This window comes from Ischnura elegans, chromosome 9 (genome assembly GCF_921293095.1).
Source record: "Ischnura elegans chromosome 9, ioIscEleg1.1, whole genome shotgun sequence".
In the NCBI taxonomy this organism is placed as follows: domain Eukaryota; kingdom Metazoa; phylum Arthropoda; class Insecta; order Odonata; family Coenagrionidae; genus Ischnura; species Ischnura elegans.
In genome coordinates, this window is record NC_060254.1 from 96,139,025 (window position 1) to 96,163,898 (window position 24,874).

The 24,874-nt window shown below is 37.6% G+C and overlaps 1 protein-coding gene across 1 annotated transcript; it reads left to right on the forward strand.

The window, feature by feature from the left end:
* Positions 1–45: 45 nt before the first annotated feature.
* LOC124164865 (N-alpha-acetyltransferase 35, NatC auxiliary subunit) lies at positions 46–24,542 on the forward strand. The gene is made up of 13 exons (XM_046542081.1): positions 46–198; positions 353–450; positions 551–699; positions 775–998; positions 7,328–7,508; positions 10,463–10,670; positions 12,619–12,800; positions 12,896–13,087; positions 19,156–19,296; positions 20,251–20,429; positions 20,528–20,732; positions 23,954–24,214; positions 24,294–24,542. The coding sequence occupies exons 1-13, from the start codon at positions 155–157 to the stop codon at positions 24,432–24,434; spliced, it is 2,205 nt and encodes a 734-aa protein (XP_046398037.1). The 5' UTR covers positions 46–154; the 3' UTR covers positions 24,435–24,542.
* The last annotated feature ends 332 nt before the right edge of the window (positions 24,543–24,874 follow it).

Genomic DNA, 24,874 nt, shown 5'->3' on the forward strand with positions numbered 1-24,874 from the left:
AAAGATGAAGCGCCACCGGCCAATGAAATGAACGATACGAAATGCACAATGGAATCAAATTTAATGAAGTCTCAAATGTAACATCAATATTAAATGTTTAGTTTTAAAATTTGATTCCGAGGCTTCTACCATAGAGTTTTTTGGCCCTGTAAATATGGCAGATAACACCGGAGATACTGATGATGAGCAGAAAGAACCGTAAGCGTTGTTAAGTCGTTGGGCCGTCTGTTTCTTGAGCGATCTTTGTGGCGGTGCATTGGTTTCAGGGTTATTTGTGTATCAATTATGCTGCAGATGTGGTATGATGGTGAACTAATCACTGTAATACAAAGTACATATTGTTAAATTTCAGGTACAATATGGGTTGCGATGATCTTTCTAATCATTGGATGCCAGATGTTGATTACAATTGGGTGGAGGTAACAGATGAATTTTTTGAGTGTATCAAAGGTACTGTATTTGAATCTGTCGTTTATCATGTGTTATTTTCGCTGTTCTAAAAAGTCTTGGGAGTCCAAATTGATTTTCATCGTTTCATTTGCATGATTAGATCTCGAACTTGGAGAGTTATTGCACGATGAAATGTTTGGTCTTTTTGAGGCAATGTCTGCTATTGAGATGATGGACCCAAAAATGGATGCAGGAATGCTGTGTAATCGAGGGAACAAAAAAGCCCTGAGTTTTGATCAAGCTGTTCAAGTATGTATTGTACTTGTGTCATTCTTTGATTAAGGTTTTAGACGTTATTTTAATCGATCTTGTATTACATTTTAGGCTGGAACATTAAAACTTGATGATCTCACCGCGCCCGAACAAATTGGTATAATAGATTCTACATTGGCATGTATTGTCTCTTGGTTAGAAGGGCACTCCCTTGCTCAGACAGTCTTCACCAATCTGTATCTGCACAAGCCGTATCAAATAGAGGATAAGCCTATAAAGGCTTTTAGCATATGTATTTTGAAGATAGTGGAAATATTTAAAGATTTCGTTAATCGGTAAGTAAACTGTGTAAGTAAACATTTATTGAATTTTAATGTATTGATGTGTGAATGACATCGTTGGCCAATTTTTTGTCGAGGTGCTAATTTTACTTAATGCTTTTTGTGTTTCATGTTTTTTACTCATTTATTTGCAAGGCTGATAGATGATGATTTCTTGTTGAGGTTCCGTAATGAAAGATCGACTTATCTCAACATGAATTTATTTGTTGCTTCTTCGCAGCGCAGAACAAGACTAGACTCATACAGGGAATAATCACGATAAAAACCCAGTCAGCCAAAAAAAAAAAAGAGCAATGAAAAACATAAAACAAGTCAAATCAGCAATTGAAAACTTTTACATTTTCTACAACACTCCCCCAAAAAGTTTACATTGCTGTAATAACAAACAAAAGAAATACATCAAATATCAATAACATCTCTTTTGCTCAAAATGACTCTTACTTCATCAGTAGCAAAATTAAAAGAAAACCCTTACATTCCAAATAAATAATTCACATTCAACTTCAAATTAAAGTTCACACATGCCCAATAAAGAACGCAAATTTTTAAATGGTACTCTTGGAACAGGCTTGGTAAAAACATCTGCAACTTGATTATTACTTGGAACATACTCAATTGATAATTGTCCTTTTTGGAGTTGTTCACGAACAAAATGATAACGTACATCAATGTGCTTCGACCTCTTGTGAAATTCAGGGTTTTTAGCAAGCTTAATAGAACTAATGTTATCACAGAACAACACCGGGGGACACTTTAATGGGGAAATTTCGTCAAAGAGTCTCTTCAACCAGACAGCATCTTTTGCGGCTTCACTAGCAGCAATGTACTCAGCCTCTGTGGTTGACAGCGACACACACTGTTGCCGCCTGCTGGCCCAGGTGATGGCACCACCACTATGCATAAACACAATGCCACTGACTGACCGCCGCGTAGTGGGGTCGCTGGCATAATCAGCATCACTGTAACCAACTAGTTCCCCACCATTCTCAGATGAACTGTAGAGAATCCCCTGTGACATTGAACCCTGCAAATACTTCAAAATCCGTTTAACTAAACCCCAATGTCTTACCTCTGGGTTATCAAGGAATTGGGATGCATAGTTCACCGAGAATGCTATATCTGGCCTAGTAGCAACAGCCAGATACAACAGGCAGCCCACAGCCTCTCGATAAGGTGCACTTGTTTTCTCAGCATCCTTCCTTTCCTCTTCTTTCAAATACTGTTCAATTGGTGTAGAAACTGGATTTGCTTCAGCCATATTGAACCCCTGCAGCACCTCTTTCACATAAGAACTTTGGTTTATGAAGATTGAACCATCTGTTTTTTGAGTCATGTGTAAGTTCAAGAAGTATCCCACTGGTTCACTAGTGATTTTAAACTCCATTTCTAAACGTTGCATAAATTCAGTAATTTTATGTTTATTTGATGCTACCACAAGTCCATCATCAACGTAAATGACCACTATCAGTTTGTCATGGCAATTTGTCCCATAAAATAAGCAAGGATCTGCTTCACTCTCACACAGTCCAAAGTCCTTAAGAACTTCCTTAAAGCACTTATTCCAACACCGGGGGGATTGCTTTAGCCCATATAAACTTTTGTGAAGCTTGCAGACTCTGCCAGTGCCATCATCATACCCCTCTGGCTGCTTCATGAATATTTCTTCGTCAAGAACCCCATTGAGAAAAGCAGTTTTAACATCAAATTGTGCCAAATGCATGTGTTCCTTGGCAGCAATACTTAATACAGCTCGTATAGTATCGAGCCGGGCAACAGGGCTAAAAGTTTCACTATAATCTACTCCTTCTCGCTGGCTAAACCCTCGCACTACAAGTCGAGCCCTGTATCTATTAATGTGACCATCACCTGCACGTTTTACTTTGTAAACCCATCGATTAGAGATGGATTTGCGATTACCTGGTAGCGTAGTGAGGGTCCAGGTCAAGTTTTCCTTTAAGGCAGCCATCTCTTCCTCCATAGCCTTCTCCCAGAGTAATCGCTGATCAGATTTCATTGCCTCCGAGTAGCTGCTTGGCTCATCAACCTCAGCTAACATTGACTCAATGAGGCGTTCAGGTGGTTTGATTTTCAAACGATCCCGTAGGTTTCTCTCACATTTATCAGTGGGTTCAGTAACGCAGTCCTCTTCAGGATCATTTGAAGGCTCCAGCTCATCATGCACGTCAGTTGGAAATAACGCCAGCAGCCCCCCACAAGTCTCAGGTTCAAATACGACGTCACAACTCCGAACTATCTTGTTTCCAGGTTTTATCCACACTCGAAATCCATCTATATTCTGAGAATATCCCACAAAAACCCCACGCTGGCTCTTTGGGTCCCATTTCTTCCGACGGACTGTTGGTATGTGAATGTAACAGTTGATACCAAAAACCCGAAGCTTGTCTAAATGAAACTCTTTCCTTGTAAAGATCTCATACGGTGTTTTTCCATCCACACTGCTTGGGCCTGTTCGGTTGAGAACATAAACAGCCGTATTTACTGCTTCTGCCCACAATGTTTTAGGCAAATTCTTAGCTAATAGCATAGTGCGAGCGAGTTCAACCACAGTCCTGTTACTACGCTCTGCACAACCATTTTGCTCTGGCGTATATGGATTGCAGACACAGAAATCCACACCCATTGACTTTAACAGTTTTTCTACCTCATGATTGACAAACTCTCGACCACCATCGCATTGAAATACACGCACAGGTCGTCTGCATTGATTCCTCACGATCTGCAACACTTCTGTAATCTTCTGTGCAGTTTCTGACTTCTCCTTCAGAAAGTAGACCATGCGAAACCTCGAGTAATCGCATGTAAAGCATGGAAAGTAACGTGCTCCACCCAGAGACTCACACTCCATCGGCCCACAGATGTCAGCGTGTATCAGGTTCTATAACTCCCCAGGTTCTTTGGCTCGCTGACTTCTTGAATGAAAGCTACTCCTGTGCTGCTTACCTTGAACGCAAGCGGCACAAAAACTTTCACCTTCAGTAGCTTCGATTCCCCGTTGTTTGAGAAACTTCAGGACATGTCTTTTATTTTGATGACCAAGACGCTCATGCCAAATTTGTAGTGTGTCTTTCGATGCTACATTCATCTTTTTGGCACCCGTTACATCTAACTTCAGCACACGGATGTGGAGTCTGAATAATTGTCCATACCGGACGCCACAAGCTTTCACTACAGCGTCTTTAAGAAATTCACACTTAGTTTTCGACGACTTAAAAGACAAGCCTTTATCAAGGGCGGAAACAACAGAGAACAAATTTCTCCGGGCAGTGGGTACATATAGTACATTCTCCATGCGACACGGTAGCAATTTACCGTTAACACAGGATTCAAACTTGATTGTCCCTTTACCTAGTGCATCCATTGTGGATTTGTCGCCAATATGTATTTTCAATGGCGTTGAAAACTGTTCAAAAGAAGAGAAACATTCTTTCTGGTTAGATATATGATCGGTGGCACCGGTGTCTACAACCCACATATCACCAACAGTCTCTGCATTCAAAAGTTCACTAATGAAAGCCTGATCAGCCTCATCATTACGGTCTGGCGCACTATATTTATTTTGTACCCTCTTCTGTTTCCAACTAGGACAATCCTTTTTCATGTGCCCTTGTCCACCACAACCATAGCACTTGATTTTCCTTTTATCTTTTACTTTCTCTCGTGAAGATTCCCCTTTCTTTCTACTTGAACCTGCGGCATAAGTGGAAAAATTGCTATTTCCCTGAATTTTAGATTTTACAGTCATCAGTGCTACTGCCTCTTCCTTTCTTTCAGCTCGTTTCAAACGACGTATTTCATCAGAAGTCAGCACTGCCACCAAATTTGCGAAGGTCTGATGATCTTCAGGTCTCGCCCACCATGCCTGTTTCAGACTCTCGTACTCGTCGGGCAATGTGTCCAGTAACTTAACCATCAACGATGACTCATCCGGCTTCACGTTTAACTGCTGCATTCGTAAGACTAACCCTTCAAACTTCGCGATATGAGTGACCATATCGTCGGCGAGGCTCATATTGAAGCCAAAAAATTCCGCTTGAACAGTGTGAGCAGCTTGTTTAGTCTGTTGTTCGAATACAGCATGCAATTTGCACCACATGTCTCTCGCCGAGTCACACGCGACGAGAAGAGCAGCCACTTTAGATTCAATAGACCTTACCAAGACTTGGCATGCCGCTCGATCCGCCTTGTCCCAAACTCTATACGCTGCATCATAGGAAGTGCGCTCATTAGAGGATGAATTGCTTCCCACAACCTCTGGTTTTGAGACCTCTCCAGTGCAGACCTCGTATGCATTTTCAATACCTCGTAGTACATTTTTCATCGAGAATTTCCAAATTGTCCAGTTCTCACTACCGCGTAACTTCTCGATTCCATGGAGCTCCATGCTTTACACTTAACAGCAAACAGTTCGTTCACAAGTGCAACCAAGCAAATGTCCAAACGAGAACGTGGCGCGAAAACGTTATTTAACTCGCGAAAAAAAAACACGATTGAAAGCAACGAAGACTATTTAAGCAACCAAGGAACGCAAGGAACCACGGACTGCTACCATGTTGAGGTTCCGTAATGAAAGATCGACTTATCTCAACATGAATTTATTTGTTGCTTCTTCGCAGCGCAGAACAAGACTAGACTCATACAGGGAATAATCACGATAAAAACCCAGTCAGCCAAAAAAAAAACAAAAGAGCAATGAAAAACATAAAACAAGTCAAATCAGCAATTGAAAACTTTTACATTTTCTACAACATTTCTCTTTTAAACATAAGACGTAAAAAGTATTTCTTTTTATTAGCATATACAATGTAGTGATTTTATTGGCGACGATGGTATCGAGCAAAATTGTGCTTCTATTGCCATCGAAGTCCTGTCTTGTGCTTCTGTCGTGTTATCAATTTTAAAATTTTAATTCTGTGACTCACCCCTTGCCCCTATGGAATGGAATATTATTCATAAGATAAAGCTTAAGGATTAAGTACGAAACATGGAACATGTGTATGTAAAATGATGTGTTTAACTTAACTATCGAAGTGCTTTCGGGTACTTTTATACCTCCTCTTTATAAGCACTAATGGAGTGCAATACTCTATAGATTTCCTATGTGTGCGAGGATTTCCGTTTGTCTGTCTGCAATGCGTTTCCATACGGCTGCACGGATTGCAACAGAAGTTGGTTCATAGGTGTATCTCATGCTTCCAAACCCTATAGTGCTACTTTCAGTTGTGTCTGATGTGTCTTTTGTGTTGTTTTCTCATTACTGTTTGTTACGTCACTTCATACAACTTCTACGATTAGTCATCCTGCCGGTTATGCATGCTGTGTTAGGCTTAGGTATTGACATGCGTAAAGAGGAAACATTGAAATCCTATATGATCATGAAATCCATATTCAAGTTTCCCACTTCTATGGCTATTACCCTTACATGAAATGATGGGTGGCCTGCCAATACTTGATAAGAGAGATTGATGATTCATTTTTTCACTGTAAAACTGATGAAGTATTCCACGGCAATAGTTTGCCCACAACTCTTTCCTTTACGGTACATGTTGCAAAGCTGTGAGAAAATATATTGTTTTTATTCTTAGCATTATTTGTTTTGTCGAATTCAATTCCAGATAAATGCATTACTTTCAGAGTAGATTGAGGCTAATCAGTTTTTTGTTCTTTCTTTTGATCGGGGCTTGAAGTTTCTGTATAGCTAATATAATTATTCAGTTAGGCAGACACATGCATGTGTCTTTCATAGAATGCATTTGGCATTGACCAAAAATTCTAGAGACCATTATTTTATTATGACCCATAGGGTTGTTGACACCTAACTAAATTTACTTTCTATAAACTGTTGATAAATTATTATACATTGTAAACATGCATGCAAAACTTTTTTATTTGATAAAATATGTGTGGAAGTTTTAACTCTCATGTCTGAAATCAGAATCTGGAAATCAGAATTGCAAAATTGTCTAGTGAAATTAGCAATTTAAGTGGAATTATATTTTTTTAAGCATCTTAAACCCTGCCTTATTTCATGTGAGGTAAAAAAGTATCACTGTGAAGATAGAAGATATATTGGTGATGTTATTTAGGAAGTTTAAAATTGTTAAACCTTTAATTTATAACTTTGCAATCGATGTCACTTACGGAGATATAGCACTTGAGTTTCTCGACCTTTGCATGCACATTAGGCTACCCCTATCCCTTAATCATATTGGTGACCTAAAAATTATGCATGTTCATTGTTGGTTAAAAAGTATGTTTATAGGAATATAAATTTTCTCTGGTATTGTCCTCTCTTTACCTATTAGGGCAATGGTTTTTGAGGAGGAAGATTTTCAGCCAATGGCCTATGGCTATCGCTTAGTACCTGACATCTCTGAAGCCCGAGCTTTGGGAATGCTTCGGGAAGTGGAAGAAGAACTGCACCGGAGGCTGAAGGGTACCAGAGCACGCATGGCAGAATGTAGAGATGCCCTCACGCAGAGAGAGGTGGTGAATTTTTTCATGTACTTCATGCATTGCAGTGACGAAATTACAGTGATTAAGGGGGATTTCATCTCAAATCAGGGAGAGGATCAGAATTTCTCTAAAGGTTATCTATGTGAAAGCAGTATCCTCGTGATGAATTATGACCATTTTATACCAGCTCAGAACTGAACCAATATAAAGTCATTATCCTTTGAACATTACAAAGTCAGGCATCAGAGTAAAAAATGAAAAATCGTATAAATGTTAGTAATTAACCCTTTCGAGACCGTGGAGTTCTCGTCTTAGCATGACTGCTGTACTGAGCCCCAAGAGACTCATCCATCCCCTCCACACGGACCATTTTTGCAGGACTTTAATTAAGAAGGGTCTCACTGATAATCATACACTCACAGCACCAACCTTTTTCGACCCTTCTTAGCGGGGACTCCAAGGGTAGTTGGGCTCCCTCCTTTCGGGGTTCACCAGCGGCATTGGTTCACGGTCAATCATGCTTTGTTTATATGAATTAGCTACAGTGGCGCATCGAGGGGGGGGTTTTGGGGGATAAAAACCCCCCAGAGATCAGAGAAAGTTTTAAGTTTAATCCATTTTACGTAATGGATTAGTATTACTTACAGAATAGTGTTTGGATTAATCAAATATCCCTCAGAAAGCCATAAAACTTGCCATTTTGAACCGCTATTCTTAAATTTTTTTCTGGAGGAGGGCCCCCGCAACTCCTGATTACCCTAGTGGGTATGCAATATGCCACACCCGTAAGTATTGGTTGCGCCTAAAACCCCCCCTAGCCTTAATTCCTAGCTGCTCCCCTGATTACTATATGGATGATTGTTGCTTGCTCTTAAATTGCAGACTTCCGATTGAATTCCTCATTTTATTCTTAGAATTGTCAAATTTTGAACGAAGATCTACCATCAATATTAATGCTTTTAATGCAGCATCAATTTCCATGTTGACGTTTATACTGAAATCAAGATATAAGTTAATATTCATTGTAGGATTTCATTTTAAAATTGTGAACGCTGCTCAAAAGACAAATAAATCAATTCTTAGTTTATATTTTTTTGAGAAAGAAACAAATATTTATTTAGCAAAATGACTGGATAAACAATTGCATGACCATGGTCCCGTACCCCTAGGAGGGGTAATATAAGACGAGGGGTCCGGGTACCTGCTCCCGGATTTCGAGGTAAAGCCTAAGCCCCGCTGTGTTGGATCCGGATACAAAGACATCGCACACCCGCGACCGTCATAAAAGGTGGAGAGCTAGGAAACGTATATATTTGGCATTCATTCACCTGTGTAGGAAAATCTCCTGAGAAAATTTGCTGCTTTCGTCTCCCAGGGCCAAGAACGTCCAGATGCATATTTTTGCCTTTAGTAGGGAAAAGGTTAAGGAACCATGGCCCAGAAAGCAGTGGTTATTGTTTCATTTTGAAATTTTAAATCTAATAAAAGGTGACCATTTTTAGTAATGAATTGTTGAATAATTACTATTTTTTATTGATTAAACAAGTCTTATTTGTTTATTATTATTTAATTTTACTTGAAAGGTATGTCAGAATGTGCATAAATGCAATTTCTTCAAAATGAAACAATAACCACTGCTTTACAGGCCATGGTTCCTTAGTTTTTACCATTTATGCGATTTTTCATTTTTTACTCTGATGCCTGACTTGGAAATGTTCTAAGGATAATAACTTTATATCGGTTCAGTTCTGAGCGGGTATAAAGTAGTCATAATTCATCACAAGGATACTGCTTTCACATAGATAACTTTTAGAGAAATCGGTGATGGTCACCGGACATGATTTTACACTATCTGCCTGATTTGAGATGAAAAGGCCCAAACTTACTTTTTGGTTAAAATGGAAGTTATTGAAGAACCATCCATTATATCTCTCAAACAGAATGACAATTCAAAGACTGGTTTCTGGTTGAGTTTGGGGCTCACTCCAGAGTAAACCAACTGCATTCAACTTTTGCCCTATTGAGGCAATCATGTAGCTTCTTTATTTTTCCCAGGAGTGATACTTGTCATGTGTGTGAAAACATGAGCCTCATATTTGTACTCTATTAATGGCCCTAAAAGTGCTGTCGCTATTTTATGAAGGTGTGATAGTAAGCATATTCTAGTGATGAAGGTACTGAACCTCCTTGTATCATGTGATAAAGGTGAAAATTTTAGGATGGTGATTTAATCAGACTGGTATTTTCTTACACATTCACCCTTTTCTCATTATTTTTACAGTTTCTTATCAAATTTTGCATTTGAAAACTCGATAGAACTGAATTGAAATTGTTAAATTTGTAATAATTCTCCCTTAAAAAATATCTTGAATAGTATTCATTATTTAAAGGATTTCCTGAAGGTTTTACTCAACTTGATATGTACACAATTCATACTTAACTCGTTTCCATAGAAATAGGTTCATTCATTTTGAAGAATGGAAAATACTAATTTTATCTCTTCAACAGGCTTATTATGTATATCATTAGCATATGCAGACTGTTTCTCCAAAAGTACCTATCCATTTAAGTTAATCATGAAAAAATCTATTTGAACAGAAGAGCTTGTCTGGGCTGTGCTGGGCTACCTGGACACCAGTATGTATCCCACTGCTCCCTCCATACTGGAAATCTTTTGCACCCTCCCGTTCCAAAACTGACACATTTTACTGTCAGAATACCAAAATTATTAACTTTATTTCAATGATGTCTCATTTGACAGCATAATTAACTCAGTTTTGAGTTGACAAAACAATAATTTAAATTAATATAATGCATTTGGGATCATTCCGGTAGTCCCCCCCTGCATAGTGATGTCGTCCTCTAGCCCTAGCCGTCCACCACCCTAAGAAGGGGTCCAGAACGGGCCTGGAGCTTGTGTAAAGAATTTGAAATTACTCATTAATATCCTCATTATTATTTCATAATTGTTTGTTTTTTTTCAGCATGAAGATCTTCTTGCTCTCTACTCTCGGATAAAATTTACGAGAATGCTTTATCAAGCCCTTTTAGCTCTTGGACCAAAACGAGAACAATCATCCCTGAGTGACTGCCAAAGGTTTTTGGCTGGATGTACTGAAGTGCTGTTGATTCTTCAAAAAACAACATACAGGGGGATAAAACCAGAACTTCCTCCAGGTGGAGGTGGTAAAAGTAAGTTTATCTAATCTTCTACATAAATAAAAGAGGATGTCTGTTTGTCTGTTCGCCATGCGTTTCCATACGGCTTCATGTTTTGCAACTCAAAGTTAGTACATAGGTGTATCTCATACTCCAAAACCCCATTGTGCAACATTCAGTTGTGTCTGACGTGTCCTTTTCTCATTAGTTCGTTACGTCATACAACCTCTGCAGTTGTACATCCTGCCGGGTAGGCACATTTCGTTACATGCTGGAAGGGATAACATATCTCAAAGGATACTGCACTCTCCTATTACTTTTTACATAATTACTTGCACTCTCCTCTCGGTGCAAACCTTTTTGCTGGGATCTACGTTCACACGGTGTTTTTGGTCTACGCACGTACAGACACCCATAACAATGTCAAATTAATTTTAATTTTTAAGCTTCAATGCTGGGTTCTATCAGCTTAACTTAGTTTTTGTGCAGTTGCCAAGTACTTTCAAAACTATTTGAATATGTATTGAATTGACTTTAATAATTAATTTTAAGTAATAATCATCAGCTATTTGGGAACCTTGGTATGTTATTACAGCATATATCGCATGTTTTATAGCTGAACTTAGACGTAATCTTGGAGCCAAGGCTTTCTCAAGTTATTGAGTAATCATTCAAAAGTACAAACAATGCCTTGAAATTGCTAATCTGTTGTGATATTTGTTTCTTAATACAGTAAAACCTCTATGTAGTGAACCTCTTTACATCGTAAACCTCCATACTTCATGGTCCTGTCTGATTTACATGTAAATTTATAGGCAAACCTCTATGTAGTGAACCTCTTTATCTTGTAAAACCTCCACTTATCATACCAAGGAGACACCCCCGAGATGGCCAAACTACCTCCGCAAATCGTACCGAGACAACTAGAGATCATTAATGCAGTCGTGATTACGTACATGTAATGACATTTTCGGTGATAAATGTTTCACGCTTATTTTTTTTCTTATGCACCTTTAAACATGCTGTAATTTTCACATTAACCATTAGTTAAGGCCATTTTGTTCCATATGAGAGCATACCTAACAGTAAATAAGAAAAAACGTATCCAACTATCCTAATCATTTAAAGTGACTGTTGAATTGAGAGAGATAACATTGTTTTTTCTCGAATCATGGTAAAAATCAAGCGTGCATGCATGCACGCTTGATTTTTACCATGCATGTTCACAAATGCATGCATGTTTGTTTAAACAAATAAGTATAATGGTTTAAAAGACAGTAGTACCTTTCATTTCCGAAGGATATGAAAAAATGGTGCCTATCACTAAAACCTCTCTATGGTGAACCTCCATACATCAAATTGCCCAAATTTTGGTCCCCTCCATTACTATGTAAAGAGGTTTTACTGTATGTGCAGTTATATGCTAGAGACTTAACGTGTTGCGTACCGGGGTATTTAAACTCCTAGGAATTCTGGGTGGAGGTGTTGAGATTGGAAATATGTGCCTATTAGGGCGTAATGCCTTTGGTTTAAACATGGTTAAAAAGCTAATGTTTAGAATATAGCTTTACCTAATCAAACGTTATGATGTATTAATTCATTATGAATAACGAACAACAACTGAAAACGTACTAACGAATACGTATTGAACGCTTTAAAATTATTTAGGTTGATGCGCCTAAGTGACGAGAATCTTTGTCATCTGTCCGGAACGTTGGGGAAAAAATTTATGAGAATTCTCGCCATTCGTATGCAACGTGTTAAAAGAGCAAAACCGATTATTATTCAAATGACAAATATCCACAAACCTGTGATATATGCAACAATTTATCTTTGAATATTTATGGTAAACCTAGACTTGGGACTTCATACTTAATGACATTATTTTTCACTGTCAAAATTTGTTGTTGTCTTGAATTTTTACATTGCGATCATGGTTATTGTGAGACATTATTGATTCATTAATTTTTTTCTGCCACAGATGACCATCCTACTATCATGGGTTTTGATCCTCTTGTGAATCAGCGTTTACTTCCTCCCACTTTTCCTCGCTACACCAAAATTAAGTCAAGAGATGAGGCATTGGAGTATTTTGAAGAACTCCTCAACAGGCTGAAGACAGTCTGTAAAATTACCAGCTATAATTCTTTCCATAGTGCCCTGGTATGTTTTGTGTCTTACTATTATCCATAAATAAGTTCTGTCTTATTCCCTTAGTTCTCCATTATTGGTTTAATACTTTGATGAATATTTTTCAGGATTTTTTTATTGAGTTCAGCCGGCAGAGTCCTTGCATTCTGTCCCGCTCAATACTTCAACTGTTGTACCTGCCAACTTGCAGTAAAGTTTTGGGAACCCATAATTTTGTGGATGTACTAAGGGATGCTGCAAAGAATTTCATTTCGCCTCCCGCACTAATGCCAAAATCAACTTTACTCAACATTCCTCAAGTGAGTGGTGAACTGGAATACAATTTTATTGATTGATTTTATTGATTTTTTTTTTACAATTGTTCTGCTTAAGTTTTAAATGTTATATATAAAGCCACCCTACTATTATACAGTGAGTCCTCGTTTAACGTTGTTGATTCGTTCCTGAAAAAGTCGACGTTAAGCGAAACAACGTTAAACGATGCAGTGTTTCCCATAACAAACAATGTAAAAAATTTAAATAGGTTCCTAGCCATGATCCTAACAATCCATTTCTTTGTGAAGAATCCTGAATTTCCCGGGCGAGAATCCAAGGAGGCCAATTACCGGAGACGTAACTTTAAGCAGACTTCGTGACCAATCGGGAGACACATGAATCAGGCCAAAATGAAAAAATCTGAATCTGACACTCGGAAGCACGAGGATGAAGGGCGAGTCAATTTTCGTGATGATATGAATTCTTTAACCCGGCGGAAATCGCGTGAAACATTCATTACCGATTATTCACTTCAGCATGATAACGATTCATTCGAAACGAAACGAATTTTCATAACGAAAAGGTTGGGAAGAAGGCATTATTAAATGAAATATAAAAACTAAAAAGAAAGTATTTTAATGGCGAAACATCGATATTTTCAGTAACAGAAGAAATTTTAATTGTAAAAACTCGACCTGCAAACCTAAAACTCGACCGATCTCTCCAGCAGCTGCACCTTCATCAATTCTTTTAATAATACCAAGTTTTTGTTCTAATATCGCCGTTTTTTCTTCACGTCTGAAGAACCACCAGGATAGCCACTCTTCTTCGTGGACATTTTTTTCTGTTGGCATCACAAAAATATACGGATAATGGGTAAATGAGGCGATAATTATTCGCTCAGATGCATATTTAACATACGCTACCCACGCCAACCTTTTCTGTCGAACGAAAATTACCAATCGCATTAATATAGTAATATTTACTATACATCAAATGCGCTTGCGTTCTATTCGCCATTCATTTTTTTTCGCCGCGCATAATTTGAACAACGCTATCGCGAAGCAATAACGACGTTAAATGATAAAGAGTTTCAATTTTTGGACAACGTTATCGTGAAACAACGTTAAACGGGACGACGTTAAACGAGGACACACTGTATAAAGCTTAACATTTAATCAATGATTTGAAATTTAAGTTACTGATTAAATTTTAAATGTTTCTAAATCATCTGTTGAATGAAAATGAAATGATGTTTGATAATAATGTGGAAATAACTCCTTTTAGACTCCTTGTGACTACATCATGTTACTTTGATTGATTTTTCTCATTAAAACAATCCAATCAGCAAAACAATTTTAAAGCTTGAAGAGTCTAACTTAAGTTCATTTGGTGTATATGGGTGATGTTATTGCAAAAAGCACGCATTGCATAGATTACACTATGCAAAAAATTGTTTGGTCCAAATTTTTTTTTCTAAAATGCTGTTGCTCTATCTGTATTTTGACCTCCTGAATGCTAAAATGATACTTAAAATGTTGCCTCACCAACAGTTTTTGCACAAATCAAACGCATATACACTTAATACATATATTAATATTACAATATATGTATCCGGTAAACTATGATTTATAATAGAGTGAAAAGATCCATCAGAATAACAAGGAAATGGAGCTATTAGGGTGAAATATCAGGGCCCGGGACCTAAGTCGCAGGTCACATGTTTTAAAGTGTGGGTTCTTGCCCTTGGTGTCAGGAAGCGAATAGTCACACACAAGTATTTAAAGTTTTTAGCCCAAATTTTATTTCCATGCAAAATTCCAATTTACAAATCAATTCAATGAAAAGGCATTAAGTAATAATGAACTTGTGCGTCTCAAATAGCCAAAATTTTGGGTATTACTAGAGTCTTAGGAAGGAGAGAAGCTGCTGGTGATGGCATGGGTGGATAGAGGGGTGCTTAGGTTGCCTGGGCCATACAGCCCGTGCTTCGACTCCAACTGACGGCTGCATTGTGACTGACCACTGACTAGGCTGTCCCAAAAAAACACTTTTTTTGAAATTTCAAAATCGTCAATCGGATTTTGATGACCCTCGGGTATACAAGGATAGGCAAAAAAAGATTTTCGAAAAATTTTAAATAATTAGATAGCGAGAGGCGCCTAAATACCAACACCCTTAATTTGTCATACCATTTCGCAAAAAATGTCAAATTAAGGATAATCAGGGTAAGTTATGACCCATAGGGCAAAGATTTCGTCAGTTTTTGCGTATCTTTCGCCATTTAGGCTATGCGGCCTGCGCAGCCTGGTGCCAAGAGTGGCGCTAAGCGATGCGGCTTGCGCACCGCGGCGCAACAGACGGCTAAGGCCGTCCCCCTCCCCTACCCTCCCTCTCCTCCTCACCCACGGTCGCCTGTCATGCTCACACGCTTCAGTGACTCTCTGTCAAATTCAGATTTTGAACTCCTTTCGTAGACCAAATCATGTCGGCACGTATGGTAATAAACAATCTTAACTTTATTTTGGAAAATCATTACAAATTTGTTACTACTGAGAAAATTATTCAACAAAGCCAGGTTTCAGCTGAACAAGTTCTTTCCTCGTACCCTCATTTATCATTTTTTCGAAATTGGGAAACAATCTGCAGCAAATATTGCTTTTGTTCTTGAGAGGGAGAGGGGAGGAGGGGGACGGCCGCAGCCATCTGTTGCGCGGTGGCGTGCGAGCCGCATTGCTTAGCGCCACTCTTGGCGCCTTATACCTTATTTATATAAATTTTATAGTTTAAAGTATATTTAAAGATAGTTGGCACGCATTCAAAGACTTATTCACATTTTAAAAAATTAGTACGTGCTTTTGAAATTCCCTCCTGTGGTGCGGGTGGGCTAACATCTGCATCTCAGGGGTTCGTAATGCATTGCCGGCAGTTGACGATTTTTCAAACTAGTCTAAAAACAACTATTGTGTCACCCAGGCCCTTTTGTCGCTCATTGAAATGACAGGCAAATGCTACTTTGAATGCCATTTCATAGCTAGCGGAGTTTATGAATGATAAATCATTTTAATTTGAAGTCCTCTGAGGCATTAGCAGCTATGTGAAACGTCTTTAAATGCCTTGAAACTTGACCCTGGTTTTCCTTCCCTGAAAATGAATGAACAAGAATGCATTATTTTCCAAAACAGTATCGTCTCGTCAACACTAAAAACTAGTTGAGGGGGAAAGGAGCCACTTTCAAACACAGCTTTGAGTTCACCAGAAAATGTTGCAGTGACTGCACTATCAACACTTACAGATTCACCTAATAGCGACGCACTGAAAATACGTGCTGGGTGTTTAAAATTCTGGAACCAACTGGAACTTTCACTTAATGTCTCGGAGCGAATACCACCCTCATCTTTTTGTACAGATTCACTATGGACTTTCCATATGTGTTGACCGCTTGGTTGAAGTTGGTGCAGCTGAGGTCACTGATGTTTTAACTTCATCTTTATTCAGAATAAGGCATCGTGTCAAGTCAGTTGCCCGATAACTAGGGGTCCGTGAAAGTGGTTTTATTTATTGCTAAAATTCGTTTTAAAACCATGTGATTTCGGTGTTATTTTAATCTTGGCGGTGTTATTTTAATGCAACAATTTTCCCATGTTTATGGGCGTTTTATTACTTTATGCTACATGTTTCATGTATACTTATACTTTTATTAAGCATTTTACATAACTTTTAACACAAATTTAACTGTACAAAATTTCTGACAATATTAAATGAAAGAAATGGTTCAACTTATACGCGCGGACTGCGTGCAGTTCAAAACATCGATTTTTATTTTGCTTGATGCTAATGGTCGTAGTTAATTTTTTTGGATGAACTTTCTAAAACGTTTTATTTAATTCAACGTAAATATCTCGAGGTAACTCGGTGATCTTTTTTTTATAATCCTACAAGAACGCAATATTTCGACGAAAAACAGGGTCCGCCATTTTGTATCGTATCCGCCACAAATTATACAACTGAGTCATGAAAGTTGCCAAGAATTAACAATAATAAACCACATAATAATATTGTAAATTTTTGTTTCTATTGATTAACTACAGAAGGTGTGGCATTAGTTTTAACATGCTGAATTTTGATAAAAATTCAATGAGGGCAATTTTTGCAAAATTTGTTCCACTTTGAGGGAATTTGTTTAAAAAAATTTCCAATGAAAAACGGCTTGCGTCAAAAATTGCACTAATGTATTGACAATATTGTTGCAAAGTTTCAATTTCCGCACTAAAAAAAATCGATATTGAGGTTTTATCCAGCATTTTTCGATTTCAGCCCACTGTGCGGCGGTACGCCGCCTAAGGCGTGAAATACAGTCAGTGCTACATTGCGGCCGCTTTCTGACGAGACGACTTTTCGCCGCCCGCCGTTTGCGTCATGACGCCCTGAAATTCAGGCCGCTTTCAGACGAGACGACTCTCTGCCACGCTGTGGGCCGTGCCGTGAACGGCGGCCCGGTCCCAGCCAGCGGCCGTGTTTAAGTCAACGAAATTGTTACATTAGACCCACACTCAAGGTTTTCCTGCAACATGTTGTCCAATAACGCTGTCTAATGCGGTCTAATGCGTCGCGGTGAGTCACCGGAATTACTGCTCAGCATTGACGCGTAACGGGCGCGTGAGCTTGTATTTCTGCTCTTCCGCGGCCGCGTTAAATTTCTTTCCGCACATTTTTAATTCACAATATCTAATTCTTCAGGTGAGAAAGCGCCTCATTCTAAATATTTCAGGATTGATACATGGGAATCAAAGAGAGAGGCTGTGATAAATTGAACGGAAAATTCTGGCGGAGAAATCACTACAGTGCGCGATATTACGCGGATGCGTTATGCGCGAGACTAAACGAGCCAATTGACCTTGGAATCGTAATGAGATAGAGCAAATGAACGTCGGCAGCGTTAAACAATGGATTATGACTCATTAGATGTGATTTTTTCGCTAATCCACCTTAAATCGCAAAGAACGCGAAATTTCGTTTTAATTGACCGATTTCGAGTTATTTCGTGTTATTTCGCGTTATTTCGCGATATCGCGCCTCGCGAAATTCACGGACCTCTACCGATAACCTATGACAGCAATAATTACTTCTCAAACCATATTGCTTAAAAAAAACTCATTTCCACTTAATTAATGACTAAAACTAACTATATATTGTCATTCTGTTAAGGAGGCAAGATAAATTACTTCGGTAGGCCGGCTATATGGACCCAATGACGAGTAATACTTTTGGCCATTGCACAGCATTGGATTTCGATTAATATATAAACAAAAAAGAAGATTTGAGGCAAGCAATACTATTAATATTTGCAAAATGAAAGCAATTTCGTGTGTACTTAGCGCAAGTTCACGTTTTATCATGAGAGTGCTTAAGTTTTTTGATTAGGCTACACTGCGATGCGATGTTTCCCCGAGGAACAAATTTGCACTATATCGAAACTGCGCTAATCGAAATTGCGCTGTACGAGGCATGGGTGTATATGTATGGACATTGGCTGAGTATATGACTTGCACTGTAACTAAGGGTTATATGATGTTTTGAGTATCATTTTCAAATTTGGGAGGCAAAAGTATATGAAGGACATGTACTTTTGTGAGAAAAAGTTTTCCACTGTTGCTTAGTGTAAATCAAAGAAATGACCACAGGCTAAGCAGTGGCTTACTTTTATGGAGTGCGAATTTCCAAGAACCAAGCCTTTGTTAGGGCATTATCATGGATCATGGTTTCAAACTGTGTGTGGTTTCGAAACCCAATTAAGCAAGTAATTAAAACATGGAAATTATGTACCAGCATGGTACACATTGACTGCTACGTTGTTCATTGTGACCGGTGGTGAAAGTTCCCTCCTCGTCCTGACATTAATGTTGTTACTGGCCACTGAGTAACTTAACTCCAGTATATAGCTGATGCTCTGAATCTGGTGATCAGAACCAATTTTTACCAAAACAAATAAGGCTTAGGCTCACAAAATTTAATATGTCTGGATGGAAAAAAATATCATTCTAGATTATGATATGGTATTGCTTTAATAGGCTTAAATTTTAAGTTGATTCAAAAATGTGATTTTTTACAGGCCAAGGAGTATGTGGACACATTTCTCAATCATTGTGTTCGACCATTTGGAAGTTTAATTCAAATATGTGGGCATAATCGGGCGAGACAAAGAGATAAATTAGCTCACCTGTTGGAAGAGTTTGGAAATTTGCAAGATGAGGTAACTTCCACTTGTTTTTTTATTAATTTTTATCATTCAATTGAACTCGTTTTTTTTCGTCATGGATCATATTAGACGTAAAATTACTGCTCTTTGTGTATCTCTGTCATTCTCTCAGAGTGGAGGGCAGTACTCAGTCATAAAATTATGAAGGTCATGAATTTACTGCTACCTTCGTGAAAATGATTTTTAATCTGTAATTGTGAAGTTACACAAACTGAAAATATTGTTATTATTTCATTGCTTTGATACTTATCACCGTTTTTCTTTAATATTGTGCAAAGCAAAAGCATCATGAAGAGTATTTGCATAGGTTAACAAAGTAAAATCCTATAATTTGAAGTATATGCTAAATAATATTTCTCAAAGCTTTTATGGGTGAATTTCTGCTGTTATGGAATGTACGGCTTAGTTGTCCTCTAATATTTGGTTGTCATTGTTTGTGTATCAAGAATAATTTTTTCTCTGTAGATTTTAGCAAATTTATTTTCAACTTTACAAATTGTCACCTGATTTGCTGCAATTTGGATGTATGAATTCCGTCAGACCTCCTTGCAACAAACTTCTTAGAACTAGGAAAATATTTGCTTACATGGATGTGTTTGTTTTGTGGAGACTGACTAATTCTAATGCAAATAAAAACTCATTATTTGATGGATTTTTTTAATTACCCAGCAGAATGCTGATTCTAGAAATTTTAAATGCATGGCATGATATCAAGAGCAAAGAAGGCCTTGACTGATTTCAAGTAAAAATTTATGAATTACCTACCTTGGTGTGAGAAATTCCAATAAATGGATTATTAATATTGCCCAGCATATAAGTAAACTTGTTTGTGAATTGGTTGCTGATTTTTTGTTAGAAAAGGTCTTGAGAAGCACTTGAATACAAATTTTTCATGCATTTTATTTTTGTGGTTCTTAACCGAGGGTTTTCTTTCGTTGCTAATTTCAGGCTGAACGGATGGATGCATATCTTCATTCCTTGTCATTAAATTCTGACACTCCTCGTCCGCACTTGGCATGCTTTGGAACTTGGATACTCTACCACACTCTGAGGATCATGATTATGTATCTTCTATCTGGATTTGAACTTGAGCTGTACAGTGTCCATGAATACCACTATATTTTTTGGTAGGAGGCCTTTTATTTTTTTCTATCTGGAGCCTGTATTTTCTTGTGAACTAATGCAGTGTATTTTTCTACTTGTGTATTTAACCAATATTTTACAGGTATTTGTCCGAGTTCCTGTATGGCTGGTTGATTTCAGCCTTGACTCGTGCTGATGCTTTCCTGCTTGAGCAAGAAGTAATGGTTGAAAGTCAGAAGAGCCGGGGCTCGAAGAAGAATAAAATAAAGAAAAAGAAGAATAGACCATATGGAAGAGAAATCACATTAAACCAGGCAATTCAAAATATGTGTGGTGGTTACTACAGAGTGAGTACTTTTAACATCTGCATCTGAAGATTTTGCTGCATTTCATTTTAATGGCATGAAAGTTTGTTTCTCAATCTTTAGGACTGTGATTGTCTTTTCGAGTATAGTTGAAATCAAATTGATTATGTATTATTCTCAAGTACATTAGTGGCCCCATTTGGATACAGTTGTTAAAGGATAGCATACGGTATTACCATCATTTTATATTGAAATGGGAATATCAAAATTTGAATCTACGTGAACATGACATAAGGAAGAGCGAGGCGTTAAAAAAATTGGGCTGGAATACATTAATTTGCTAATATCTTCCTCACAGACTACCCAATGAGTTAGAGATGGGTTGGAATTGAAAACTTTTCTTGCTAGGAATACATTAAACTCATTCCTATACTCAACAGGACTTCAGCATGACAGATTCTTTGTTTATTTCATGTCAGTGAAGGAATTTGAAGGTAGGCACATAATATGGTGGAAAAAATACATGTATAAGGGGCATTTAAAAAAAAAAAAAAAAACGAGCCGAAGCCTGTGATTGGTAAACCACCAACAGGATGGTATTATCATGTTATGTGCAACGAGAAGTGGGTTCTACCAAAGAGTGATAGTATGGTATGGTATTTTGAAGGAGGTGACCGACAGCTTAGGTCATTTGCGCCATGAGGGAAGGGTTGAGAGAAACCCGGCGTCGGCGTTAGCCTGCTCTTAACGAAAGGTGCCAAGGGGACCATGGCTTAACGTCCCATCCGACGGATGGAGTGTTGTACTTGAAATGTACTCCGCACAACATTCAAGCAGGGATTGGGCAGTCTCTGAAAATTCTCTGTCACCGGCGGGATTTAAACCGAAGCCCACTGGTAATCATGAACCTCATGAATTTCGCGTGAGTAATGCTTTAAGAAGCCGTAAAAACATCGTTAATGGAAAGGTGATCGAAAGTTTATCATCATGGTGAAACAAGACATTAATTTTGTTCTGGCTGATTCCTAAAATGTCCTGACATTATCAACAGAGACTCTGAACTATTTTTTTTTTGTCTCAAAACGAATCATTGAATTGAAATGAAACTTTTTTAAGATGTTTACAGTTTTGAGTGAGACAGTAATCATGGCAATTATCGTGGATGCTTTAATTTATGGACATACCATCTTAAAATCCTTTACTTATTACTGCTTTTTAGCTCAAGGATGTAAATTATAAAATAAAAGAACGAGTCATCACAATCTATCTTTTCCTCACTAGCTGTTTTCTTGCTCTCTGAAGGGAGGAAATTCGGGGCTCTCTCTGTTTCTTTCAGGATTACCGTTCAAATTTCATTAGAACAGCAGAGGCCTCTCTTTGGTCTACCTCTGTTCCTTGTTATTCCTCAAGTCAGTTTCGTATTACAAAAAAATGGTAAACATGGGTCATCAAAGTGAAAGAGTAACTGAGATATCTCAGGTATATTTACATGAAAATGTCCATAAGTTCACTTATCAGAGTTACACATACAGTCACTTTCAAAAAGTTTTAGGGCATAATTTGTGGAACCACTTCTGCATCTCAAGGAAATTAAGTATCCTTAACTCCTTTTCACTAGTTTTTTGCTGCTCTTCGCAAAACATGTCGCTTGTGAGTGAATACATACATATGCACTCTAAGGGATAAATTATTTTATAACTGAAAATTTATCATTCCCCTTCTATTTATGCAGGATGTAATGATTATTTCATGTTCATTGTGTGCAAACTAGCACCGGTTTTCATCCTTAGTTTTTATAATACTTTAATAATAACAGTTTTATGTGACCCGGTGGCCAATGGTCAAATGGCCATTGCTTTGAGCTGGGGTAGTGAAGGTTGAGGGATCGGGACTCTCATAATTTTTTTCAGTTTCTCTCTTTTTCTTACTTATTTACAGGTTTTTTTATAACCGTACTTTCACTGCCATTGCTATTATGCTTTTATTTATAAAAATGTGGCTTTTTAAAATTAGGAAAATAAATGGTGGGTAAAATCCTGGCGATGGCATTAATGTAGTTTGAAGTCGCAGTTGAACAGTTGCATGGAGCATTGTACAGTTGAAAGGAGTCGCACGTTACATTGTATTATTTGACACTTATTCTGTTTCAATTAATGATAGTTCAAACTACATACATATTTGTTAGTATTCATTCAGTATGCACTTGCCTTTGATTTCTCTGTTTTGTTGTAAGACTTTCAAAGTAATACTATGTATTTGTGCTTCTATTTATCAACCTGGCAGTATCTTCCGGTGTCAAATGTGCTTATTTCTTGTTTTCGTGAGTAATACGATGTTTTAGTATTTCCTGAAGTACAAATTTGAGATTATCATGTGTTACTTTGTACGATTTGACATTTCATCAGGTTAGTGTCAAAGACCTTTTCTGTTGCAGTGGATAGCTTTTAATGCGCAAGATAGAAACAAAGAGTGAAAACCGGGGCAATTATGCAGTAAATGCCCACAAAATAATCATTAAATTCAACATAAATTGAAGCAGAATGATATATTTGCAATTAAAAAGTAAAATTTCCTGTTGAGTGCATATATATTTCAGCACATATGAAATTTTTGTGATGTGTGGCCAAAGACAACAAAAGGAGTAATAGAAACTAAATCCCTTTGAGAACTAGTAGAGACTTAAATGAAAATGGCCCTCACAAATTCTATAACAGCCTATTTCTGAAGGAATATGCTGTCTTTGTGCAGCGTCGTACCACTGCCTTCTTCGGTCTGGGTCATTTGGCATAACAAAAAAATACTTTTCTGGTGTTTAAGGAGAGGTAGATTCACATCTGGGAACTCAACAGTATACTTTCCTCCCACTCATTTAAAATTCTCCATTTTATCGTCCAGTTATTTATACTAGAAATAATGCATATGACAATTCACTCCTTATGTGTGCAATGCAGATATCATGAGGTTCACACATCATCAACATGGCGTTGCCCGAGAAATGTGTTTTTGGCATGGAATTCAATTTGAAACTTCAAAAATTTGATCAGGATCACTCCATTGAAAGATTCACTCCCTTTCTAGGGACAAAATTATTCAGCGCTCAATGACAAAATTTGGCCTTTCTTACACCCATTGCATTATAAATGAAACATTATACATTATAGGTATTTGGTAGTGTAATCCCTTCTATTTTATGTACTACAGCTCCCTGTTTATGAAATGTTTTAAAGCGTACAATAATAAAAATTTACCTATTTTTTACACAGGCAATGGCTGGATTTCAGTTGGATGGCAAAATCAGTATGCCACATCCAGAATTTGACAGTGAAAAAGTGCGATATGAACATCGGTTTGGCCCATTTGGTAGCTTGCTTACTCCCCCACCTATGCAGTATTCGGAGTTCAAAGAAATGACATGCCTTACTCCTTGCAAGCAGACTTCTAGTGCTAATCTATACCTCACAGGCTGTGAGCAGTTTCACCAGGCTAGATCATTATTAGAAATGATCACTAATCCTGACCAAGAGGTATGGCGTTGAACATTATGTATTCTGTGACTCTTGTAAAAAATACATGCAAAAATTATTTTTTCACTTTGTCTTTTAGGTCAACAACCTGCTCAAAATAGCAAAAACTAATTTTGTGGTTCTTAAATTATTGGCCGGTGGACACAAAAAGGATTCTACTATCCCTCCTGATTTTGACTTCTCTGTTCATTACCATTTTCCCATTATTAAACTTGTGTAGTGATAACTGTGATTATAATTTGTGTTAAGCTGTTTAGATTTCATAAAATTGCTCTCTCTGGGTCAAAAGAAAATTTATTACAAAATATATTGTGTGTGCTGTTTAAAACTACTTTTATTTCATTTGCAGTGTTTGGTATTTCATGTGTTTGTGTAAGCAAGTATGTATGTATTATTCTATGAGTGGTGCTTATTTTTCATAATACTCAAAGAGCATTTCTGTGGATTTAAATTCCGTTTTCAACATTTTTTTGCCACAAAATACCAGTCTCAGAAATACCAAATCAAATTATTTTAAAGGAATACAACAGGTTGCAAAACTTAATTTATGACTGGGAGCTTAGGATTTTCAAAAGCATCTTCAGTTGAGGAAGGCCAAAATTTGAGATACAGGGCAGAAACTGACACAAAACGCATGAGAAAGATGGCTTCTAGGTAAAA